The 22,217-nt window shown below is 37.5% G+C and overlaps 1 protein-coding gene across 1 annotated transcript in view; it reads left to right on the top strand.

Moving 5' to 3' along the window:
* The first annotated feature begins 233 nt into the window (after window positions 1-233).
* The window catches only part of LOC146585750 (interleukin-6 receptor subunit beta-like), a 30,544-nt gene continuing 8,560 nt past the window's right edge, over window positions 234-22,217 (top strand). Inside the window, exons 1-12 of the mRNA XM_085322395.1 lie at window positions 234-284; window positions 479-529; window positions 4,363-4,474; window positions 8,634-8,800; window positions 10,529-10,668; window positions 13,094-13,235; window positions 13,397-13,479; window positions 16,021-16,231; window positions 17,815-17,973; window positions 19,017-19,139; window positions 19,716-19,868; window positions 21,608-21,751. Coding sequence (XP_085178521.1) covers window positions 239-284; window positions 479-529; window positions 4,363-4,474; window positions 8,634-8,800; window positions 10,529-10,668; window positions 13,094-13,235; window positions 13,397-13,479; window positions 16,021-16,231; window positions 17,815-17,973; window positions 19,017-19,139; window positions 19,716-19,868; window positions 21,608-21,751 — 1,531 coding nt within the window. The 5' untranslated portion in view covers window positions 234-238. The remainder of the gene's footprint in view (window positions 285-478; window positions 530-4,362; window positions 4,475-8,633; window positions 8,801-10,528; window positions 10,669-13,093; window positions 13,236-13,396; window positions 13,480-16,020; window positions 16,232-17,814; window positions 17,974-19,016; window positions 19,140-19,715; window positions 19,869-21,607; window positions 21,752-22,217) is intronic.

Below are 22,217 nucleotides of genomic sequence, written 5' to 3'. Positions count from 1 at the left end.
CGGGGAAGTTTCTGTTTTTCAGAAAGATTAAATTCAGGTTTTCATAAATATAACTAACATCTGAGAGCCTGAGTGTCCCTCACAGTGTAACCGAGCGTRTCACTAACAAGCAAGTTATTTGTATTCAGCCAGTAATAATATAGGTAGTGGAATGAATAGGAAGTTTGAAGAGGAAGTGTGAAAAACAGACTGAAGAGTGTAATGTTGATGCTAATCATTATGCTTCTTTTCAGAGAAGATGAAGAACTTCTCACTGCTCGTTGCTATCTTTTTATTTGAAACAGGTGAGTTTTCATTTGCTGCATAACTTACTACTGTTTATAATAGTAAAAAAGCTTACCGTTGCTCAAAGGCATGCAGTGTGTGTGGCTAAAACAATGACTAAATTACGTTCTCTGACTAGAAGAAGCAACAATCTGTAACATTTCTTCCTACTTTTGCAGCTTTCTTATTAAATTTATCCATTTCTATTCCTCAGATACTTGCAACTGCTCAAGCTGGGACTTCCCATTTTGCAAGCAGCTTCAAGGTAGGTAAATAATTCTTACACAATAGCTAAGTAATTGCAAAGATAACTATCATTGCTGAAAGAAATCAGCCAGCTGAAATGATTTCATAATTAATTTTGATTTGAAGTATTTGCATATAGTTTTTTGGCTGAAATCTAGACTCTCCAAGCAGGAAATTTCTGCCAGTTTACAAAGACCCAGCACACTCAGCAGGGACGAAGGCACAACTACATTTCTTGCCCCTACGGGCCACCTAGGGGCCACCCCACACACTCACAGCACTACCCGCCTCTAACAACTTTTACTCTTCTCTTTTATAAAGCTTCACTTTTAATTGACTGCAAATGTTAGGAATCAAGATTTTATTTGCAAAGAAACATTTTCATATTTCTGGAGGGGGGAAAGAGAGCCCAAGACRTTCATAGCATAGACAGATTTGGCTGTAGGATAACAGAGCACTTACGGCTGCGTGGATGTTATGAACAAGCCAGGAGCACATCTTATGCACTTTACAGTCTCTGGGCCAATTACCACGATTTCAAAAGACACTAAAAGCTGTAATGTTTATATCTGTCAATGTTTCAGGTTCAACTGACAAATTACCGTTAATATAATGGCAAAAAGTCTAACACATTTGGATAGAGAGTATTGCACAGCAGCTGTTGGTCACCTGATGTACTTCATACTGAATTTACTATAGGCAGAAAAATCCTGCTCGCTAATAGCCAGCAGGGCAGATGGATTCTGTATCCACAATGGCAGTGGATGGGGCACCATCAGTGGATGCCATTTTTCTGAAATTAGCCATGGATAATTTTCCACTCCTTGCTATTTACTTCATCAGACTAAAATCTACTAAAGTGTTGCTGAAAACACCAGATAAATGAGAAGGAAAACAAAAAGCTCTAGAGTGTAAAAATGAGGCCTTTTTTTTTTCTTTTTCTGAATGATTGTGAGGTCTCTGAAACAGAGAAAGGGGTTTTTGCTTTGCATAGCTCTTAGAGAGCAGTCTTGGTACAAGACTCATATTGTTCTAAGGCTTCAAAAAACTAGTAATACACAATTTCCTTAAGGGCAAGCAGAACAGTAAAACCAACAGGAACAAAATAAAACTGAATGTGCATGTACACACAAATACACACAACTATAGACAAATAAGGAACATTCATTATATCCGGGATAAAATGGTAAGTTTATCATATGAGTAATATAAAACTGACTTGGAGAATGCAGCATAGTATACCGGCAGGGGAGTGCTGGCTGAGCTAATACAGCATTTCTATCCCTAAAATCTATTATTTTGGCATTGTCTGTTCTAACATTGTCTCATAGGGACAATGAGTGTTTTGGTAAGATCGCAAGGCTTCTGCTTCTTCAAAGCATACAACCCCCTCTCCTCCATAAATAGAGACAGGTCTGCACTACTGGGACCTCAGTTAATAGGAATGATTTGGGAAAGAAGTTAGTAGAAATCTAGTAGAAGGGTGAAAATTTTTTCATTTGTTTCCTCCCTCAGCAGTTTCTCCAGAACTATTACTGCATATAATTTCAGCAGCAGCATACTACGAACATATTGATACGAAGTGTTTCAGCATTTCCAAAAAGGTTTTATTTCAAGATGTTTCCCAAAAAGAAAAAAACACCAAGGAGACAAAAAGCTAGATTTAGATTAAAAGAAGAAGAGAATGTGAGAGTGTCCAGGATGTGGGTGACCAAATTTTGGTTTGGTGGTCAGACCAGGAAATAAAAGAATTCAACAATTATTCATGTTGCCATAGAAACAAGGAAGAACGGATCTCCACCTTCACAAAAGGAAGCTACACACACCTAAACCGATGCATTAATTCATTAGAAAAACACATTTCTCCAGCAGGAGAAAGGGGGCAGTTCTTGAAGTCTGAGTAGTTACTAACCTCACCACTGACTGAGCCACGCTCATCTAAAATACTTTGTCGTCCAAATCAGGTTTTAATTTTAAATTAAAACCTGCTGCCACAGGAATGATGAAAGGAATACTAAAGACCCTCCTTAACTCAGGTGATAAGAAGAAACTGCTCTGAATCAGGAAACATGGGTAATTGACCTCTTAGCTCTCATATCCTAGATGAATCTCTGAACCATAGTCACACTGTGACGCCAACTCCAGCGATGTTCGTATATACTTTCCAAATAGCAAAAATATTTCTTATTCAAGATTGATAAGCCTATTGGCAACTTGTTAAACCTATTAGATATAAGGAATATAAGACCATACTCATCAGGAAAAAACTCATTTTTGTCACCTTAAGTATTGTGTACATGTCAAAATCCTTATCTGCATCTCTACAGAGAAAAAAAAACTACCCTACATTTTATTTCTGCATTTTTTTTTTWAAGTGTGGGTGGTACTTCAAGACATAATGGCTGATAATTCTGAATTAATAGTTCAGGTAGTAAGACAGAAAGCAAAAAAGAAAGTAGTCATTTTTTGACTAAAGTTTCTGATGAAAAGTTTCTGAAAAACTGAAATAAGCTTAACCACTATAGACAAAAAGATTAATTCCTTTAGGAGTGTCAGCATTTAATTTCCCTTCCACTGGAAAATATATATGTTTAATTGGAAAAAGCATATTTTTTTCTTAGAAAAAGGTAAGCAAGAGTCATTTTGTATCTAAATTTATTCTTCTGTTGCTTCATAATGTGGTTGGTATAAAGCTGGTGGTATAAACAGCATGTTCTTTAGCAATAGTCTTATTATTCTGAACTCCAGATAGAGATGACTGATAGTTTTTGGAGTAATTCTGCAGTCTACTCAACAGCTCTAATGCTGCTGTTTACTCTAATGCTACAGTGATATAATGCTTTGCAAGAAAACTCCCCAATAATTCTTGCAGGTTGGAAATTTTGGAAACATCACGTTGGCCCATGATATCATTAAAATGCAGTCTCTATGACTTTTTTTTTCTCCACTTACTTGCTTAGAATTAATTTCTAAGAGGTTTCACAATGTGCATGAGGTCTATGATCTCCTCAGTTCTGGCCTCGTACTTGAAAAATATCTAGAAATTTGTACTTAACAGCAAACGCTGGAGCCATGCCACACAGCTCCCACTGGACTATGCAGGAACAGTGAAGGTAGGACAGGCACAGTCTGTCAGGTGGTGAAGGTGTGAAACTAGAGGAGAGCAGAGCCRGGAGATAAACATCGCAAGCCTGCTGAGAGAGGTGCACTGTAATTTTACCATCTGCTTTAGGCAGATTACCTTGCAATAGTTTTCCTCAAAGTTACCCAAGCAGAATTTTAAAAGCTAGAAATRCTTCCTCGTATTAGTCCCTGCAAATTTTGCACCCAAAGAACACAGCAATGTGTTTGTATACACAAAATAATCCACTCGGAGTTGGAAAAAAACAATTTAAAATTTAAATTAGTGCAGAAATAAGCAGCAAGCAAGGTGTTACTATTACAAGAAAGAAACAGTTCAAAGGTGTAATGACACCAGAACTGTAGGAAACACAATGGCACACACTTCACCTAATAGCGAGTAACGGAACCATAAAACACAGGAAAAAATGTCCTTTTTATATACACCTAGGAAAACCAGGTTTTACTTGGAAACATTAGGACTGGTAACAACCTTTAATCTCTCTAAATGTCTCTGTCCCTTGTTCTAAGCATTCTAAGAATGTAAATCCAGAGTAAACCTGACATAACTAGTCATACATACAATATAGCTAGTATTTATTTGCTTGCACAAGAGGATATGGCTGTTTTATATTTGTTTGTATTTTCATTGTAGCAGTCAGCTTGCCCCTGTTAATGTCAAATAGTTGCCTGTGATGAGTCTTTTCCAGTCTACATGTTTTCATCTTGCAGAYTGGGACAATGAATTGATATGCTACAGAGAAGCAAGTGAAGATCTGACATGTACTTGGTTGCCAGTACCCAGTGCTCCAAATACTGTTACTTATACTGTAATCTTAAAATGGTAAGTCTAAACGTCACTTTAGAAAATGAAAAGCTGTCACAGCAGTTTGGCATAATTCCAACCTGCCTGACTACTGTCCTGGTATATTCATCATATTGTAGGATGTTACACCATAGTCAAAATCTTTCCTCAGACCTCACAGTTGTATCAATGCCACTTTCCAGACTGAGAGAGGGTGAAAGACTGAAAAGCACACAGAGTGTCAAAACAAAACTTACATTAGTAAACAATGCAGAAACAAAAGGGAAGGGAACAGATTTATAGAAAACTGTGAAATATGTGCATAGAGTTAAGTCACTTTGTCTGATCTGAGGTAGGCTTACCACTTACTAGTTTCAYGAGGGACAACTGGCAAAGCTCCTCAGGACCAAAATAGGAAGACTTCAAGTGTAGCAACTGTGAGTACCCACCTCTCGCATGGATTCATTAAGCTCTGACCAGCTGAAAACACTCATCATCCCTCCCAGTCTTAAAGAAAAGATAACAGAGCAACTGTGTAAATGAATTAATAGCTACTTTGTGGAAGAAGGAAATGAGGTCAGTAAATTTGCAGCTTTCTTCACTATCCACTAGAGATCATGCAAAATACCTTGCAAAAACCCCCTCAGCAAATCATATTTATCTGAGAAAAAACGATTTCTTTTGATAATTTGCTAGAGTGTCATACATCTTGCCACTCCTCCAGCACATTTGTTTGTAATATTATTTCCAAATATCACTTTAATCAAATATTTTTCTCTAGTTCTATTGACTCTCATTGAATATGCTACACTCTACTGCAGGCTGAATATGGCATGTGGGAAAAATAAATTTTGAAGTATTTTATTGTACATACAAATTACTGAATAGTTTAATGGAGGGAATGAACTTGTTTGAGTTAACCTTAAAGCAATAACCTTAAAATACAGATATCTTCAGTTGCTTCATTAACTGAGGAAGTTAAAACAAAGAACTCAAGTAAAATAGAGATTGGTAGATTAAATCAACATCTGTCCACTGGTTAGTCAAAATGATGAAGCAGGTTACTGTCTCACTACCTGCATTACAAAAGGGATTTTCCTCAATTTATATCTACATATTTAGGATCTCCAGTGACATTAAAGAATGTGTTGAGAAAGAGAGAACTGAGATCATAAGGGAAAAATCTTTGTCTTGGGACCATCTCATGGGGTATATCATTGGCAAATTATGATGTTCATTACTGATTATTTTGCCACATAACACATTGCTCTTTGCATTAGAGAGCCGTGGTTAGGAGCACCTCCTAATGCTGATGAAATGTCACTACACTGGGAAATTCCCCAGGGTAATCTTCTGCACACTGCAGAGTAGCAAAGCAGCCACCTCAGAGCTGTGCTTACATCCCACCAGCTTCTGGATTCTCCCACTGGAGGCAGCAGCAGGTGCCCAGTTGCAGTAGTACCTCACTGCATTTGCTTTCCTTCCTTCAGTCTGAAGTCTCCTTCAGGACTTCAGAGCCCTGACTTCTTGGAATGTAYAAGCACCTGCAAAACAGCTCTGCTTCTGTTGAGATGCTATCAGCTAAAGCATCTGTTGCTCCTGCAGTACACAGCCAAACTCAGTTTGTGCTACTCCTAAGCTGCAAAGTTGATGTTAYGAACTGCAGAGAAGGCAGAAAAAGAGTGAAACAAAAGCTGGGTGAAGAGGGAGGCAACTGCATCACAGAGATACTGTTTTTCCCAAAGCAGAGACAAGGCTTGCATCACAGTCTCCTAAACTTCAGTTCAATGCTCTTAAAGAAAAACTTTTCTCCCTTTTTATTGGGTTAAAAGAGAATCAATAAAGCAAGTGAAAAGCCCCTTCAAAAAGCCTAGAAGAGGACATAACCACTTCCTGCAAGGAACCTTAGTTTGAAATTGAAATTGTTCCTTATCCCTGTTCCTTATGATTTAGCTGTCAGGAAGAAAAGGATTAAAGAAGAACACTCCTACAGAGATGTTCTAACCAAGCATTCAAAACCATGCTTGGCAGTATTAATCGCTGTTTCACAGCCAGGCTGAAGCAGAAATTAGAGGGAACCTTCAAGTGTTTTTCTTTCTCAAGTTATCAAATATTGTATCATGATTGGCACATTTAATACTTGAAACAGGTGGGTAGACAATTGCTATGCCTAGCAGTAAGAATGCACCTCGTTTCTGTCTAAGAACACTGAACTGGCATGGCTTCAGCCTTGAAAAGTCTGCCCTCTGTGAAGCAGAGAGTAAATGAGAGCGAGAAAGGGAAGAGACTAGACGGAATGAGAACAGCCTGCTCTTCATGGGCTCTTCATTAAGGAAACATGGCTGAGTGGTGAGGAGACACTGAAGTAAAACTAAACCTTTTTTCTGTTAAGTGTTAATGCATTATCCTCTGTATTTACACACTCTTTACACTCACATCCTAGTCCCAATAGAGTCCCTCCAATAGTGAACTTTCTAAGACCACATTTCTGCATTACTAGATACATGTAGAACATTTTGTAGAACTTCAGCTTTCACTACTGATGACAGGAAAAGGCCAAAAGCTCAGCTGGTTTCAGCTAGCCCAGAAACTGGTAGGTTGCCTCCATACAAGGGAATCAGGGGACAGGGCATATGCATGTAGGATTGGTTCCTACACCATCCATCTCCTCACTCTTAACTATTCTAGCTGACCCTGCTTTGAGCAGAAGGGTTGGACTAGATGATCTCGAGAGATCCCTTCCAGCCTCAGTGACTCTGATTCTGTGAACTCCTATCTGCAGTAAAAGGTTTTAGCCAAGCAGATCAAAGTGCCTAACTGGCCCCAAACAGCTCTTGACGGTCTTTATCATAAATTCAAACAAATTCAGTGGCCATCTTGATCTGGCCAGCCATTGGTTTGGCTGAGAATCAAGGTAGCACAAAAGATCTTTCCATTGCCTGCGGTGAAGCACATGGCAATTGTGAAAATCATTAATACATAAAAGCTTGACTGTATCAACCATCAGTTGAAGGTACTCTGCTGCAATCTTACAAATATATTCAGTACTTGGGAGGCCTGCCCCGTGCTCCTCGCCAGCTCAGCTTCAGCCATTTCACAAAGCTGCTGAGGAGGAAAAGAAGTATTTGAAGAACTGCAGATATTGTATGCTAATGTGGAGTACAGTTAAACTCGCACAATGAGGCACTGACAAGGCAGTTTAAGATAACTCTGGAAGAGTATAATTGTCATATATTTGTATTATTGATATTCTTGATATTCTTCAGAATACTGTTAGATCAGACAAAAATCAAAAGATACTTTGATTTTTCATTTTCATGTGTGGAGAAGTGCTCCTGAAGGCGAGTAACTCAGGATGGTAAGAAGAGTACCTGCTTAGGCATCTTCAATGTAGGTATTGCCATACCTACAGGAGTACAAGCTACAAATATAAAAACTGGAGAACAGAATATATGTCCAGGAGGCCTAACTTTTAAAACCTTCAGGCAGAGAAAAAACAAGAGTTCCCTTCCTAAATTAATGCTGTAACTGGGAACACACAGCAACCAGCCTCCACAGGCACCACCAGCTACTGTTTGTGAACGAAAACAAGGACACCTCCCGGACTTTCTGTACTACGTAGGTTACATAAAAGGGGAAGTCTACAGGGATGAGGAATTTAGGTGGCATTTCAACACCTTTGCCAGCAAAGCATTAGAGTTAAATCAGATAGGCACCTACCTCATAAGACCAGAGGCTTTTCATACCTTTGTGGTAACATATTTAGGCAACTGGGAAATTTTGCTGTTCAAAATGAATGTAGGTGCCCCTGTGGTAGGTGGCAAATAGCAGTAGACTTTATGAATTAATTCCTAACCTGATTTCATGCCTTCCAAATGCTGCATTTTAAGCATCAAAGAAGGCTATATATATTTTGCTTTGTATCTCCCTGTACCTTGTAAGTTTAAATAATTTAGTAGTTCTCTATCACACAGGAGGTTTTTGCAAGCATAAATTAGCTAGAATTACTAGGTTACTAGACTTGTACTCACTGTTTCAAGCTGCTCAGAGCTGGCCTTCAAGATTTCAAAATGTTGCACGTAGTACATAGCTATCTGGAAACCTATCAATTATTGTAATGATGTTTTTTGAAAAAAATAGTATATCATAATCCAATCAAAACGTTTTTTTCCTCCATTCTGATTCCCTTTTTCTGAAGGGAAAGGATCACAAAACTTTTGCAAAGAAACACATCAACGCCTTACATCACAATAGAACGGAAGGATCTTTACATGAAACGCTCTGCATCTATCTGGATAGCTGTGAACTATGCCCATGAGCGCTGCTTGAAAGGGAAGAACATCTCAGTGACACCAAGCAAAGCAGGTACAGCATCTTCACAACTCGTGTTACTGCAACCCTACCTGAAGCAGTGATAGGATTTATTAAAGATTATTTCATAGAAGCTTCTGCCAATCACAGGCCTGGGCAGAGAAGGGAGTCCYAGCAAGGGGGTGGGAGCCTATAGCTGGTGCAGGGCCAGCAGCTGCTGCGTAGAGGATGGTGCTGCTAGCTAGTTCTCACCGGTTGTGGAAATGGGCTCCTAGTAGCTAGAGAGGGCTGGGCAGAGTTTGTTGGTGATTGTGTTGCTGCAACTCAGAAAGACATAATGTTAACAYAAAGCACTGAAGCGAGGACCTGCCTGCAGGCGTACAGTAAGCAGCTAGCTAGCTGTTTCTGAACATTTTTTCATGTCTGTTTTTTCTAATATCCTTTTCTCCTCAGCTTAAAAAGATAAATATTCTAATATATATTCAGTAAAAGTGAGTTGGATCCTTCTGTGTTTCRTTTTGCTTCATAATTCTTTTGTGTCTGGGAAGATTGATTCCTATAAAACGTGTAGGCAAAGGCAATTCAAAGGTCTGGCCAGCTCAGGTTCCTCACAAAGGTCATAGGATTGCTTTCTCCCTCTGCATCTCACAAGACCTCAATTTCCATAAATTAAACCAGAGAATGTTATGCATATGTTTTCTAATAGGAAAAGAAATCTGGATTTACAGTGGAGGGTCATAGAATCAAATTATTTCCAAATTTTAACTCCCAGTATGAGTTAATTATTACTAATTCACAGAGCTAAGCTGCAGTTTGGCTACCTTGGATAAAATCTTCACTAACATCAATAGCAAAAGTCTATCAACTTTTATGGAAGAAGAATTTTGCTTTAAGTCACTTGCTGGACTCTAAAGAAGTCATAGCCAGAAAAATATATAGAAATATATGTGTACAATACCTAACCAGCTTCCTGTGTTCTCTTTGATGGTTTTTTGGACTTCTTTATTGGTTTACAAAGAACAGGTTGACTCAGTAGTCTGCATTTAAGGAATACTAGTAATAGAACATAAGCATCTTGAGAAAGCTTTCAGATTTTGACCATTTTATAAGGTCATTCACTCATTACATAGTGCTGCACAGGAGATTAAAAAAAACCCCAAAACAATAAACTATTCATTTTAGATATTTATTAAAAAGATTCCTTATAGTAACYGAGCACTGTAATAACATTCAAGAGCTTCCCAAAACCTGGCCTTCTCAGAGTAATTATAGTCTGAGGGAAAAAAATTATATTTCTCACTGCTTGAGGGCGCTACCGGTAAGACCCAAATTATCACTATGGCCTTTTGGCCATCTTGCATGTATTAGAGGAGAAAACAAAATGTATTTGAATATAAAATTATACAGCTAAACACAGTTGCTGAAGCTGGAACCCATTAAAAAATTCTAGAAATTTTTCTAAAATTCATGACTATAGATAGATATTCTTGACATTCTGATTTTGCCTTTCAGGCTTACTCAGAATAGCGTCTGTTTACAAWAGAAGGTCTCCCTGAAATCAGTCGAAGTATCCACAAAAGAAAGGCAAGAGGAACAACCCTGTTCTGCTGATATCAAAAACATTTAGTAATTATTTATTTCTAGTCTTTTAAAACTCTCAATGTTCAGTATTCTGAGCCAAGCCTTCTAATTCCTTTTCAGTGAAACACACTTGACAGAYATTATTACTAAAGCTTTCCTGCTACATTTGTGTTGATAACATCTGCATGTTCCCCATTTTAGGGAAGTGCTTGACACCATCTAGCATAAATGCTCAGCAGATCACAAACRAAGTGATAATAAAATGGGACCTGCCTGCAACTCCTACAAAATATGAGCTGAGATACAGAGAGGCACTCAGAGAATCCACTCAGTGGACATTGGTAAGCATTTCCAGATGACAGCTGCTTGAGAATGTGAAGTGACTTACTACAAGATCAGTAATAGATAGCACATATGGCAGAACATAAACAGGATGCTACTGAAGAGTCCACRTAACATGAAAATACCAAGGTAGCACAGAAGATGCACAGTTTGCAGCCAAATCACACAAAAGCCTCCTGTTAGTTTTGTTCTGATAAATTCTAAACTGAGAGAGAAAGATGAATAGTTTTATACAGGAGAAAAACAAGAATGCTGTGTCAACTGGTTCATTAACCAGTCAGTGAGACACTGTAAACATCAACACTGCAAAAGYTGAAGATCCACAAATGGTATCAGAAATGCTATATAAGYCCAAGTCTTGATAACACTTCATTAAGTATTATTCTTTTTGTGGTATCATTAAATTTTCAAACAGATTAGAGAACAGGTTGCTGTGATTTTAAGGTAACAATTCATACCTTAGGTGTTTTTGTTTTACACCAGTTTTCTTCTTTGTCAAGAAGGCACATAATCTGCTGTTGATACAAGATCAGTTTCAGATACACAACAGGATGTACAAYAGCAAAAATATTATTCGAGCTCTGTGTTAGCTGTAGTTGGATGAGGAATATGAGTGCATCAGCCAGGACAGAACCCCAGAGAGGAAACAGTCTAATCTGTTTCCACTTCTTAAGCATCTCTACTCTTTCAGGAGTCTCTCTGCTTCTTCTAGTTTTTCCCTCTTGTATCAGMAGACCTGTGATCTTCTTTCATTTCTCTTGTAGCTGGCTGCCACTTCGTTTAGCCTCCTAAGAAAGATTATTGCTTAGGATTATTAAGAGCTCCACATAAGAAAGTTTTCATCTCAGTACAAAGAATGTGCAATCCTTGGAAGAGGACACAAATTCTGGATAGTTTTAGGGTAGCCAGATTCTCACACATCCTCCTCCTGGCAGTACAGCAGATAGCTATGCACTGCCAGCCTATCAGACTGTCGGACGTGCTCCACATAGAGGAACAGAGAGCTCGGAACAGTAAGCGAGGGTGCACTACAGGTTCTGGAGACAGGGGAGACATGGGATTCAAGTGACTAACATGAAGGACTAGAAGGGACAGCCACACTGAATGATGTAAATGAGCAATACTCTAAGACTGCACATCATGAATATTCACGATCCCCCATATCCCAGCTGATCCTGTGAACTTGTGCTGAACTCTTCAGAATCACATATATATAGGCTGCATTTACACATAGGTTTGGAAGAAAGGGTAAGTGCAGACACACAGGCACAGAGGAGATGTAAAACTAGCTGAGCAATAGTAAGCATTCACCAAGAACAAGATTAATGTACTGTGGAACACTTGGGATCCTAAATCCAACTCACTTCACGCTTGTTCTTTTTTACAAGACAGTCAGAGATTTAGAGTCTTTCTGTAATAGTGCGTGTTTTGTTTTATTTTGTTTTGTTTTGTAACTATGCTACATTTATTAACAAAAATATATGAAAATAATTACAACCTTTATAAAAAACAAAGCATTGCAGAAGGCCAAAGAGAAGAGCTGACCACACGATAGTGGTTTGGTTTTTTGGTTTTGTTATTGTTTTAAGAAATATATATTTAGCAAACAAAACTTCTGAGCAGAAAAATATTAAAACAAATATTTCAATTTGCGATAACATTTCCGGCAATAACATAAGAAAAGATAGAATGCATCAGAGCAAAGGTAATGCAGGATGTTATGTTTTGATAGTGGCCAAAAATGAATGGCTAGGGAAGAGTATAAAACAGTGCAAGCATATAGCAATATTTTTCTTTGATATTTTCTCTGCTTCCTACAATTTTCAGCCCAGGGACCTTAGACACAGGTCCCTGAGCCAAACCTCTTTGTACAAAGACAATCTACATTCCCTATGCAGTCGCTGAAGTTCTGAGGCTGTCATCAGCTGCAAATGCACAGTAGTTCTGAGGTGCTAAGGCATAGGTAGTCACATATTCTGCCAAGCCATGTCCCTCGTAATCAGCTTTATAGATCCATTTGGACACCCTAACGTTTGAGAGAAAGTGTGTGTGTGTGGGCACGTGCGCGCTTGCAGTATTTCATTCAACCTTGACATCTTGTTCTACAGAATGCTAGCAAGGACCTCAGTTAACTAAGTGATTATATTTCAACATATTTAATGTCTAGCTGTTTTTAAAAGCAATGCTTAGTTCTAAGCTACTGCTTACATGTTAAATAGGATGTATTCAGGAAAAACAATTGGAGAACCTGCCTTCAAAAAATGAAAAGAGAATTGGACAAAGTGTGGTGTGCAGTAATTCCTCTTTGATAATAGGGACCGCAACTTTCAACTGTAGTCATAAGACTGGTCCTGACTCAGAAAGCAGTTAATATAAGATTATGTTTTATTGCTGCCACACATATTAAACATCATTTGTTTTCAGGTGACCGCAGAAAGCAATGCTGTCAACATCACTATTTCAAACTTAAATGTTACGTCTTCATACATTGTTCAGCTCAGATGCATAGCCAAGAATGATCATCACTGTGTTTGTGTTTGGAGTAGAGAGATTTTGGTCCCTCACAGTAAGTGAAATACAGTTTTGTTGTTCTGGGAGTAAGCATGATTATAAAAGCCTTTTCAATTTTTGAATCATACAAACAGCAGGGTGTCACATACTGTTGAAAATACAAAGCTCAAACTGACTCATGTGAGTGCCTATCTCCATCTTTTTCATGTTTACCAGAGCTCACTAACAAGCCAACACTATCATATAACACAACTACAGAAATCTCTCCAGGCAGAAGAAGCGTTCTTCTTAAGTGGGAGGTAATGTTCAATTTGGGTAAGGGTTCCTTCTGTTAGATCCATGCTACTAATCCATTACTTTGCAGGAAAAACAAATACTTCCACATTGTATTGGGACTCCTTTGTACCAGCAAAAGGCATTGAGTATCGTACTCTTCCTTTAGGATTCACTGAATTACATACCTTTTGTAGTACATACATTTTGGGTGCTACAGACTAGCAAGGAAAAAAACTACATCAAATTATTCAAGCAGCAATTTCTAGGCTCAAATTATTGTCTAGAACAAAGATTCTTTTCAGCGCATATTAAAAATCCGTGTGTCTCAGGTTTTTCTCTTAGAATTAAGCTTGCTATACAAGTAACACCCTGCATTTCATGTGTTCCTAAGGGGCATTCATATTCTCAAGAGACCAAAATTTTTTAGAAGAACATGTAGTAAAGTTACAACTTTGTAAAGAGATACATTCTAGCCAGGAAGGAAAAAGAGCCACTGACTTGCATGAACAGCATCTAGCTGTTTGTTTCCCATAACAACATTTAAAGTCCAAATCTCCAAGACAGAAACATTCCCTCTTCTGCAACAGGTGTCATTACCAGCTGACTGACTACTGTGCATCAGTTAATTTTACCAGATGAAAACCATTTTACCACTGTCTTGGTAAAAAACAGGCAATTGGTAGTCCTGTATTCACACTCACAGGTAACTTCGATGAGCAAGTGTTAATACAGGTCTTTGTGTGGAAACTAATTTTATCTAGATTTTGAAAAAAAGATTGTCTTAAAACTCTAAGAAGTTTGGTGTACAAAATATCAGCAGCAGAAAGGACAGAGACTAGCAGAATTTTGAAATATCAGAAGATGGGGAATATTTTGTAATTACCCCTTGTGTTTTTGTTAAGGGGGAAAAAAAGAGCAGAGGAAATAGCATTGATAAAGATATCTCCCTTATTTCTTTATCTCTTGATAAGAAGGTAAAGCTGCATAGTAAATAATTTATTTGGAGATAAAACACTAGATTGTATATGACAATTTAAAAGGTTAAACTAAAAGAAGAAATTATTCTCCACCCAAGTACATATATATATATAGATATAGATATCAAAAATACATATATTAAATACACAATCAGGGCTAGGACCTTCATTCAAGAAAACACTTGTACTAGCCTATTACACTAAATAAGTTTCAAGTCCAGAAGGCTTCAATGAACATTGAAAGGCTAAAAGGAAAGGTGTATTTAATTATTAGCATGTTACAAGAAGAAAACCTGGGCTCCACTGCCCTACTTGTTTAAGCTGATCTGAAACACAAAAAAAACTTTAAAAATTTTAAGAGACTAGCCAAGACTTCTTCATTTTTGCTAACATTCAACCTTTTCTGAGTGGGCCAACAGGCAGGAATCAGCTGGCTTCAGTTCTACCAAGTGTGGATTACTTTGATACTGGAATTAACACAGGACCTCCTGCAGGACTGCAGAAGACAGGACAGTGACAGCCTTTTCCAGTCTCACTTTGCTAAGCTAAGAAACCTAAATTCTTCTAGGTGCTTCTTGTGCAATAAGCCCTCTATTTCATATAACATGAGGATCATTTGTTTTGCACAGAAATCTTTTCCAGCTTACCTGAACCTTCCAGTTTCAAAGCCTAGTGACAGAACCATAACACTATTCTCCCAATAGCTTCACCAAAGCTGTCTAATTCTCCCCCCCTTCCCCATGCTGGGAAATACTTCCATTGCTTCCAAATTAGGAGCTTCTAGCTTTAGCAGAAATTCATTCCCATGTGTATGTCTTTGCCTTTTGAATTATTGAGTATCATCCCATCTATGTCACTCTAAAGGTATCCAATTGCTTCATTAAGATAACCCAGTCTTCCTCCTAGCTTTGTGTCATCTTCCCGCCATTACCTTTTGTGCCTATGTCACCAAAGAAATAGCAGGGAAGCTTGATCTCAGAAACGATCCTTGCAGAATTCCCAGACTTTTGTGTACTGAGTTAAGTTCCCATCTAAACTGCAGTAATTTTCATTTCTATGCCCTCATTTTCCAATGCCTGAAGATTAGTACACTAAAATAAGGAGTGGACAATTACCGTAAAAATTTGTAATGGATATATAACATGTTCTAAAGTTGTGCAGTTACTAGCATTTATCCTCAAACAGATCAGATGCCTAACAGAGTCTAGTAGATGAAGATTCTCAGAGGCATAAACTGCAATTAAACACCTCTCATTAACTTTCAAGTTCCTAATTATGAGGGATATGTTCCAGTGAAATGTACAGAATGTTACAGCTGCCTCACTGCTGTTATTACTAATTGGATACACATAACTAAGATCCCAATTAAGCAAAACACTTAATCCTGTGCTTAAATCCTCTCAATTTAAATGGGATTTAAGCATGCTCTTAATTTAAGTAAATGCATTGCTTCATTGATTCTGATAACCTAATTAAAATAGTATGAGTTTTATCCCCATCATTAAAGGTGACATTTTTTTATATAACTTCATTGCACTTGATTTTCTACATAGGACAYTGCTCACGAATAATCTTTTTCCTCTTTAGGTAGCACAAAGCAGGAATGTCCTTGGATACTATGTTAATGTAGAAAGAGTGCCAAACAGTTGCAGGCATTTACCAGAACGCATTATTCTAAAGGACCAAAAAATTCTTCTAAATCTCTCTATGGCTTATTATAGAATTAATATTTCTGCCTATAACCAAGCAGGAGAATCTCCACAAACCATTTATGTTGTCCCGGATTTCTCTGCAACAGGTACTTCCTTTATCATTTACTCATTAAAGCAGTAGAGAAGTTTAATGAGCAATCTTTAGACTACCTTGACAGTCCTTGGGGTGAGGACAAGCATTCKCTTGAACATTTACTAGGTGGTTATTTTTGCATGGTAAGATTGGTATGCTTTCCTAGGAAAGGATTTCTATTGAAATTAACTATCAGACAGCCAATTTAAGATTACTTGCAGAACTTTTTGTTTTCTCAGAGTACAGAAAATAAAAAATGTATTAGGTTTACCTATCAGAATGGCTTGTGGAGCATGCACAAAGTCACGTAGATGTCAGTAGTTTAAACAGAAAGCTCTCAGAATTATCTGCGAATCTAAGTTTTTGAGTTAAGCAACTTTTATTTCACTATTACTGCTACTGGCACATTGGAGGCAGAACTGTAGGAGGTAMACATCATATTCCAGTACTGAGGTTAAGCTTTTGTGATGCCTAAATACTCAGGCTTTTCATTTCAACAATAACAATATATAACAATTTTCTGTTTATATACAAACTAGTTTAATTTTCTATAATACTCTAAAAAAATGAGGTACAGTTATTGTAATGTAAGAAAAAYTCTCTCTTCTGGGGTAAGATTTTTTTCTTTTTTTAATGGAGCTATGAAGCATGCACAAGTAAATCAGTGTGCAACTGCCATTGTTGATCTCCAGAAAGCTGCAACTAATTGTTTTTCCAAAATTTTTCTAGCCCACTCTCCTCATTCTGTTCTCCTTTGTCCTGCAAATACCTAACAATTTTTTGCTTCCTGCATTTGACTGCTTTAGCAGTCTTCTAATAAAATACATACACTTACCTCAAGCCATTATTCAACTGGCAGCTCCTTGTTTACTGAATCTATCAGCTTGTTCTCCATGTCTCTCTCTAGACATTTGTTAAAACAAATGCTTTTACTTATGCRTAGATCCTCTGTATCTATGAGGAATTACTAGAAAGGTGTTACCAAGATAAATTCCTTTGCTGTATGCAGAATCCTTCCTCATCTAGTACAATCATTTTCTTTAATTCTACTTTAATACACTGATTTTCAGATAAGAGATGAAATGGAGAATTATATCCATATATAATCCCTTTCTTACTACAATTGACAGGTTGTTCCTCTCACTTCTTAGTTTCAGTCAGAAGGTCTCTCCTAGTTTGATAATCTGCCATAGAAAATGTTAAAATGTTTAAAATATTCAGTATTTTCAGCAAGATTAGATATAAAATTATATAGCTGTAATTCATAGTTAGCCCCTCYCTCCTCCTCTTCCAAAGAAAAGCTATCTCAGTTTCTCTCTATACAGCAGTTCAAGGATGTTCAGTAATGTCAAGCTGCTTCTTTCTGAGRCTTAGAACAGCCATTTCCCCTGTTCTGATTGTGAAGAATTAAAGGTCATGGGCAGCAACCAACATGGGATCTTCCAGAGACCTTTGCAAACTACCAGATGCTAAATCTGTTTTATTGATATGGTAGAGTAAACCTTATTACTGGGGCACCCACAAGTGCTCAGTGGTAACTCCGCAAAAGAGATTGCTTTCTTGTTTATTGATCTATAATGGTATATTCGTTCACAGACTTACCTGGCCAAATCAACGTCAAACCTCAGGGAACTAATACGGTTGTCACCTGGACTCCAGAATACAAACCAAAATGTTTTGTGGTTGACTGGGGCACTAGTAAAGAGGATATGCGCATGAAAATAATAGCTACAGCTACCAGAAATTTCACACTAGGTAACATGAACAACATCTATTAATGGAGGCACCATTTTCTTTACTGGCTATTTTTTGGCTGAGAGTAAAGGATTTTCATCCTGTTTTTAAGATCAAACTGAAGATCCAGATAAGTACAAATTGTATCTTTCTTCTGCACTGAGACGATAACCAATTTTTAGAGATATCAAAGCAGATAAAAASAATAGTCTTCAGTAGGATTCTTCTGGTCATATTAGGGCAAAAGATGGAATTAAACTGCTGTTGTCAGTTCAAGGTTTCTCCTTCCCCAAATTCCAGACAGGGACTTATACACTACTGCTAACACAGTGGCATGAAAATAGAAATGTTTCCCCTGCTCCTAGGTAAGTTTAGCTTTAAACTGCTCTATTACAGGCTTTCCATTAGATTATCTTTTATCCCCATGTTTGTCCCAGTCAAAGCACAGCAGTTCTCAATTCCAATATTCTACTTACTAAGCTAGGCACAAAGAGCTGCTGCCAGGGATCAGCTTACAGGACAGTCATCCAAAAATCTTGACTAAAATCATGTAGTTGACTCTTGCAAAGGCCAGTCAGGATTGGATTTTATGTACACATCTAACCAGGCTTATAGGCATCAATCCACCATTTTCCTTGGCCTTCCTATATTACATCTGCACTACCACATTACAGCTAGTTGTAATGTTTTTAAATATTCTAGCTGAGGAGAAAATATGTATGCTTAAACTAGGATATCTACTCACGTTTCAGTTCCCTTCTTTTCATTGTGCAGCTCAGACCTTCCATAAAATATGCTCCTAAAAGCATAGTTTAAAAGCAAATCAGTGTCATGTCTTGTTCGACTTTTGAAATTGTTTGCAATAAAGGTCTAGAAACCACAAGGAAAGACTCAYGTATTTTGTACTCTGTGTACAAAGTTGTACTCACTGTGAACTTATGCTATGCTTTGAGGATCAGAAAGTAAGAATTATACAGAAAAGCTATCTGTTGTTCTCCCTCCTCTCCTTCCTTCTTGCTTATAACTTTTCAGTAAACACTAATGTAAGTTTATTTGTTTTCCAGACAACTTTCAGCCTTATAAGTTGTACAAAATAATGGTACATGGATCTGACGTATGTCACTGTGAAAATTTCACAAGACAAGAAAAGACTTTTGGAGCGACCCACTTTTACTCAGTTGAAGGAGGTATTCCTCTCCTTTACACCTCATCCTTTGTATTTTTTCTCATTTCCCATCTGCAGCTATAAAGAAGTCCTACAAGAAGTTTCTTTTTCAGGTGACTTAACAGCATTCTCCATTTAGCGCTGTCTTTGGTCCTAGTAGTTATGCACTGGCAAAGTGAGTGATCCGGATATTTTTCTTTACTGACAGGTCCATTGAAATATTAGTATCACAAATGACATTAACAAAATAACAGTAAGAGGGTCTCTGAGTTACTAGTCCCCATAGTTCAAATTTATCTATGGCCGAAGTCAGGTTTTCCGATTCAAATTCAGTGATGGCTTACACTGGAAGCTGAAATTAATAAGGCTGTGTGACTATTGCAGTAAAAGTATTCATAACAAGTCAGTCACAATTTCTGCCTACTTTGATATTGCTTAAGATCAGGTTGTTTTACTCAATGGAATTTCTCTTTTCTCTTCCACTCTTTCTGTTATGACAACCAGAACCAGGGAAAGAGCTCTCTAAATAGCAGCTAGGTTTCGGCCTTGTATGTATACAAGTATTAATGTAGAACTTAATTATTATCTGTTTTTTAAGTTCCTAGAATAGGTCCCACTAACGTGACAGTTCTGAATATCACAAAGCATACTGCAGTTGTGAAGTGGACTGAAATAGCTGCTGAAGACTGTTTGGGCTTTCTCCAGGGATACAGAATAAGCTACATAGATTCAGCAAGAACAAAATCCCTGGGTAAGTTACCTTGACTCAGAACAAAGCAGCAGCGCGGTCTCAGTGCTGCAGCAAAAAAGTTTCAGAGTTGTTAAGCACTTGTACAGCACACAGCTGAATTGCTTTGATTTCTGTGAGAATTTGTAGGGTGAGATGTATAAGGAATTTATAGTGATGAGAAAAAATTTACTTAGAGTCTACAATTCTTAGATTATAGCAGTATTTTCTAGTAACAGTGAAAGGAAAATACATGCCTTTGGTATTTCTGAAGTACAATTGCAGTCTCAATACTTTTATATTTCATTGTAACTTAGCCAAACTTTACTCCGAGCATTACTGTAGAACTTTATTGACCCAACAAGCAGCAAATGTGTTTCCTATTGCTTTGAAAGACATAGTTATTAATTTCATTTTTAGCAAAACTATCTATGCTATGAAACAAAAACTACAGATAGTTTCTGTGTTAAACTACTACGGATTAAACTTTTACATTATAAAAAAGAACAGTTATGAGCTCAAACTACTCAGGTTGGTAAAAAAGTAATCTCTTTTGATAAACATTTTCCTTCTGCTGTGGAAAGTCCTCTAGCCATGAAAAGTAATGCATTAACTTTGCACAGATTGACATCTATATAAAATTAAAGACACATGGATAACAAATTGCAGCTAAGACCCTACAAAAGAGAGTAACAAATATTCTACAAGTTATGTCAGCATATACTTTTAAAGGGCCATGAAAAGTAACAAAAACTTCAAGAATGAAGTCCTGGCTCCCCTGAAATTAGCATTATCTTCAGGGGACTCTATTCCATTACAGGGACCTATCAGATATCTCAAGAGGAGACAGAGAAGTAGTTCCTAGGTCTGAGCTTTATTTTTTAACTCTCCCCTAATCAGTCAATACAACAGTGACACAACAGCTGATTGCCATGTCTTCCAGGCAGGAAGAATAATTTTAAGTTTCACTAAGAACTTGGAGGAAGGAAGCCTACAGGCTACAGCACCATTGCTACTTCTATGGAGATCCTATATTCTCAATGGTAAACTTGAAAAATAATTTCTGTCATGTCAGAAGTATTCTACAGCATTGCTGGTTGTATTATTCTTGCCAGGAGAAAACTCACTGCATCATCATCAGGAAAAAAAAAAGTTGAACAAAAAAGGCCTACAGAGCAGGAGAAACAGAATATATAGCCTATTTGCTGTAGAGAGTGCTCTAAGTAATTGCACTTCTATTAGGCAAAGCGAGTAAATACTAATTGCTATTGTGAGGGTAAAGCACGTCGTAGGGTCTTCCAAATATTCAGTGATTATTTACAGACATTTCAAATCTTTTGCTCATTCCAAGGTCAAACACAGGACTAACATGAACATTCATTCTACTACTGCTGTGAAAGTAAGTCTTTATTTCAGATATTACTGCCAGGGATATTCACGAAATGTACTGTTCAGCACGTTACATGAATTTCCTGCCTTGTAGTGTGCCTAGCCTATTGCAGTTACCACCAAAACATTCTTGGTATGTTAGAAGCTCATGTTTTTTACTGCTGGGTCAAAATACATCATCAATTAGACTGAGTCTAACACAGTAGACAACTTTTTAGATTTGACCACAGCTTTATTCAAGTAAAGATTTTTAAAGGAAAAAAAAATTATCAAGAAATAAAATTTTGCTATTTCCCCTCAGAGCTCTACATTCATAAACTCGGACATCAGAATTCACCTAACATTCTTATCCCCTAACCCTTCCTATGTTTCAGCTGTTACTGTCAACTCTTCTACCATGAGTTACCATCTTACCGGACTTAAGGAAAAGACTATCTACCGTGTGCAGATATCAGGATTCACCAAAGCCGGAGAAGGACCTCAGACTCTTTCACAACCTTTCAGGACYCCAAAATACGGTACTGTGGAAGCTTTATGCAACTGTGCTGCCTGGCATCAGTCTTGCCTTTATTCACTGCACATAGTATTTTTTTTCTACTCTCCTTTTCCCCTGCTTTTCAGGGAGTGCTCACACGCAAGAGCTATTATTCAGTGCTTAGTTTACTGATAGCAAACACACAAAATCCTTACAGATAAACTACATGTCACATAACAACTACGTCTGCACTGCCTAATGTGCAAAGAAGATTTGGCAAAAATTCCTTATCACAGAAACATTTTCTGACCTTGTTGTGCTAACTATATTCACAGATCTTTCTTTATTGCTGGCTCCAACTACAGATTCCAGCAGTTCAAATTCTGTGTGTGACAGGTTAAGTTCAGTGATCTTCGTGCTTCACAAAATTCTGAGCAATTATCTGGAATTGCTTTTCAGTTAGCAACCTAAGCCATTAACCATAACCATAACTCAAATGAAATGTCTTT

The sequence above is a fragment of the Rhea americana genome, unplaced genomic scaffold (genome assembly GCF_003343005.1).
Source record: "Rhea americana isolate MKP2758 unplaced genomic scaffold, rheAme1 scaffold_77, whole genome shotgun sequence".
Taxonomy (NCBI): domain Eukaryota; kingdom Metazoa; phylum Chordata; class Aves; order Rheiformes; family Rheidae; genus Rhea; species Rhea americana.
The sequence above is the reverse complement of the archived record's forward strand: the minus strand, read 5'-3'. Positions and strand labels throughout refer to the sequence as shown.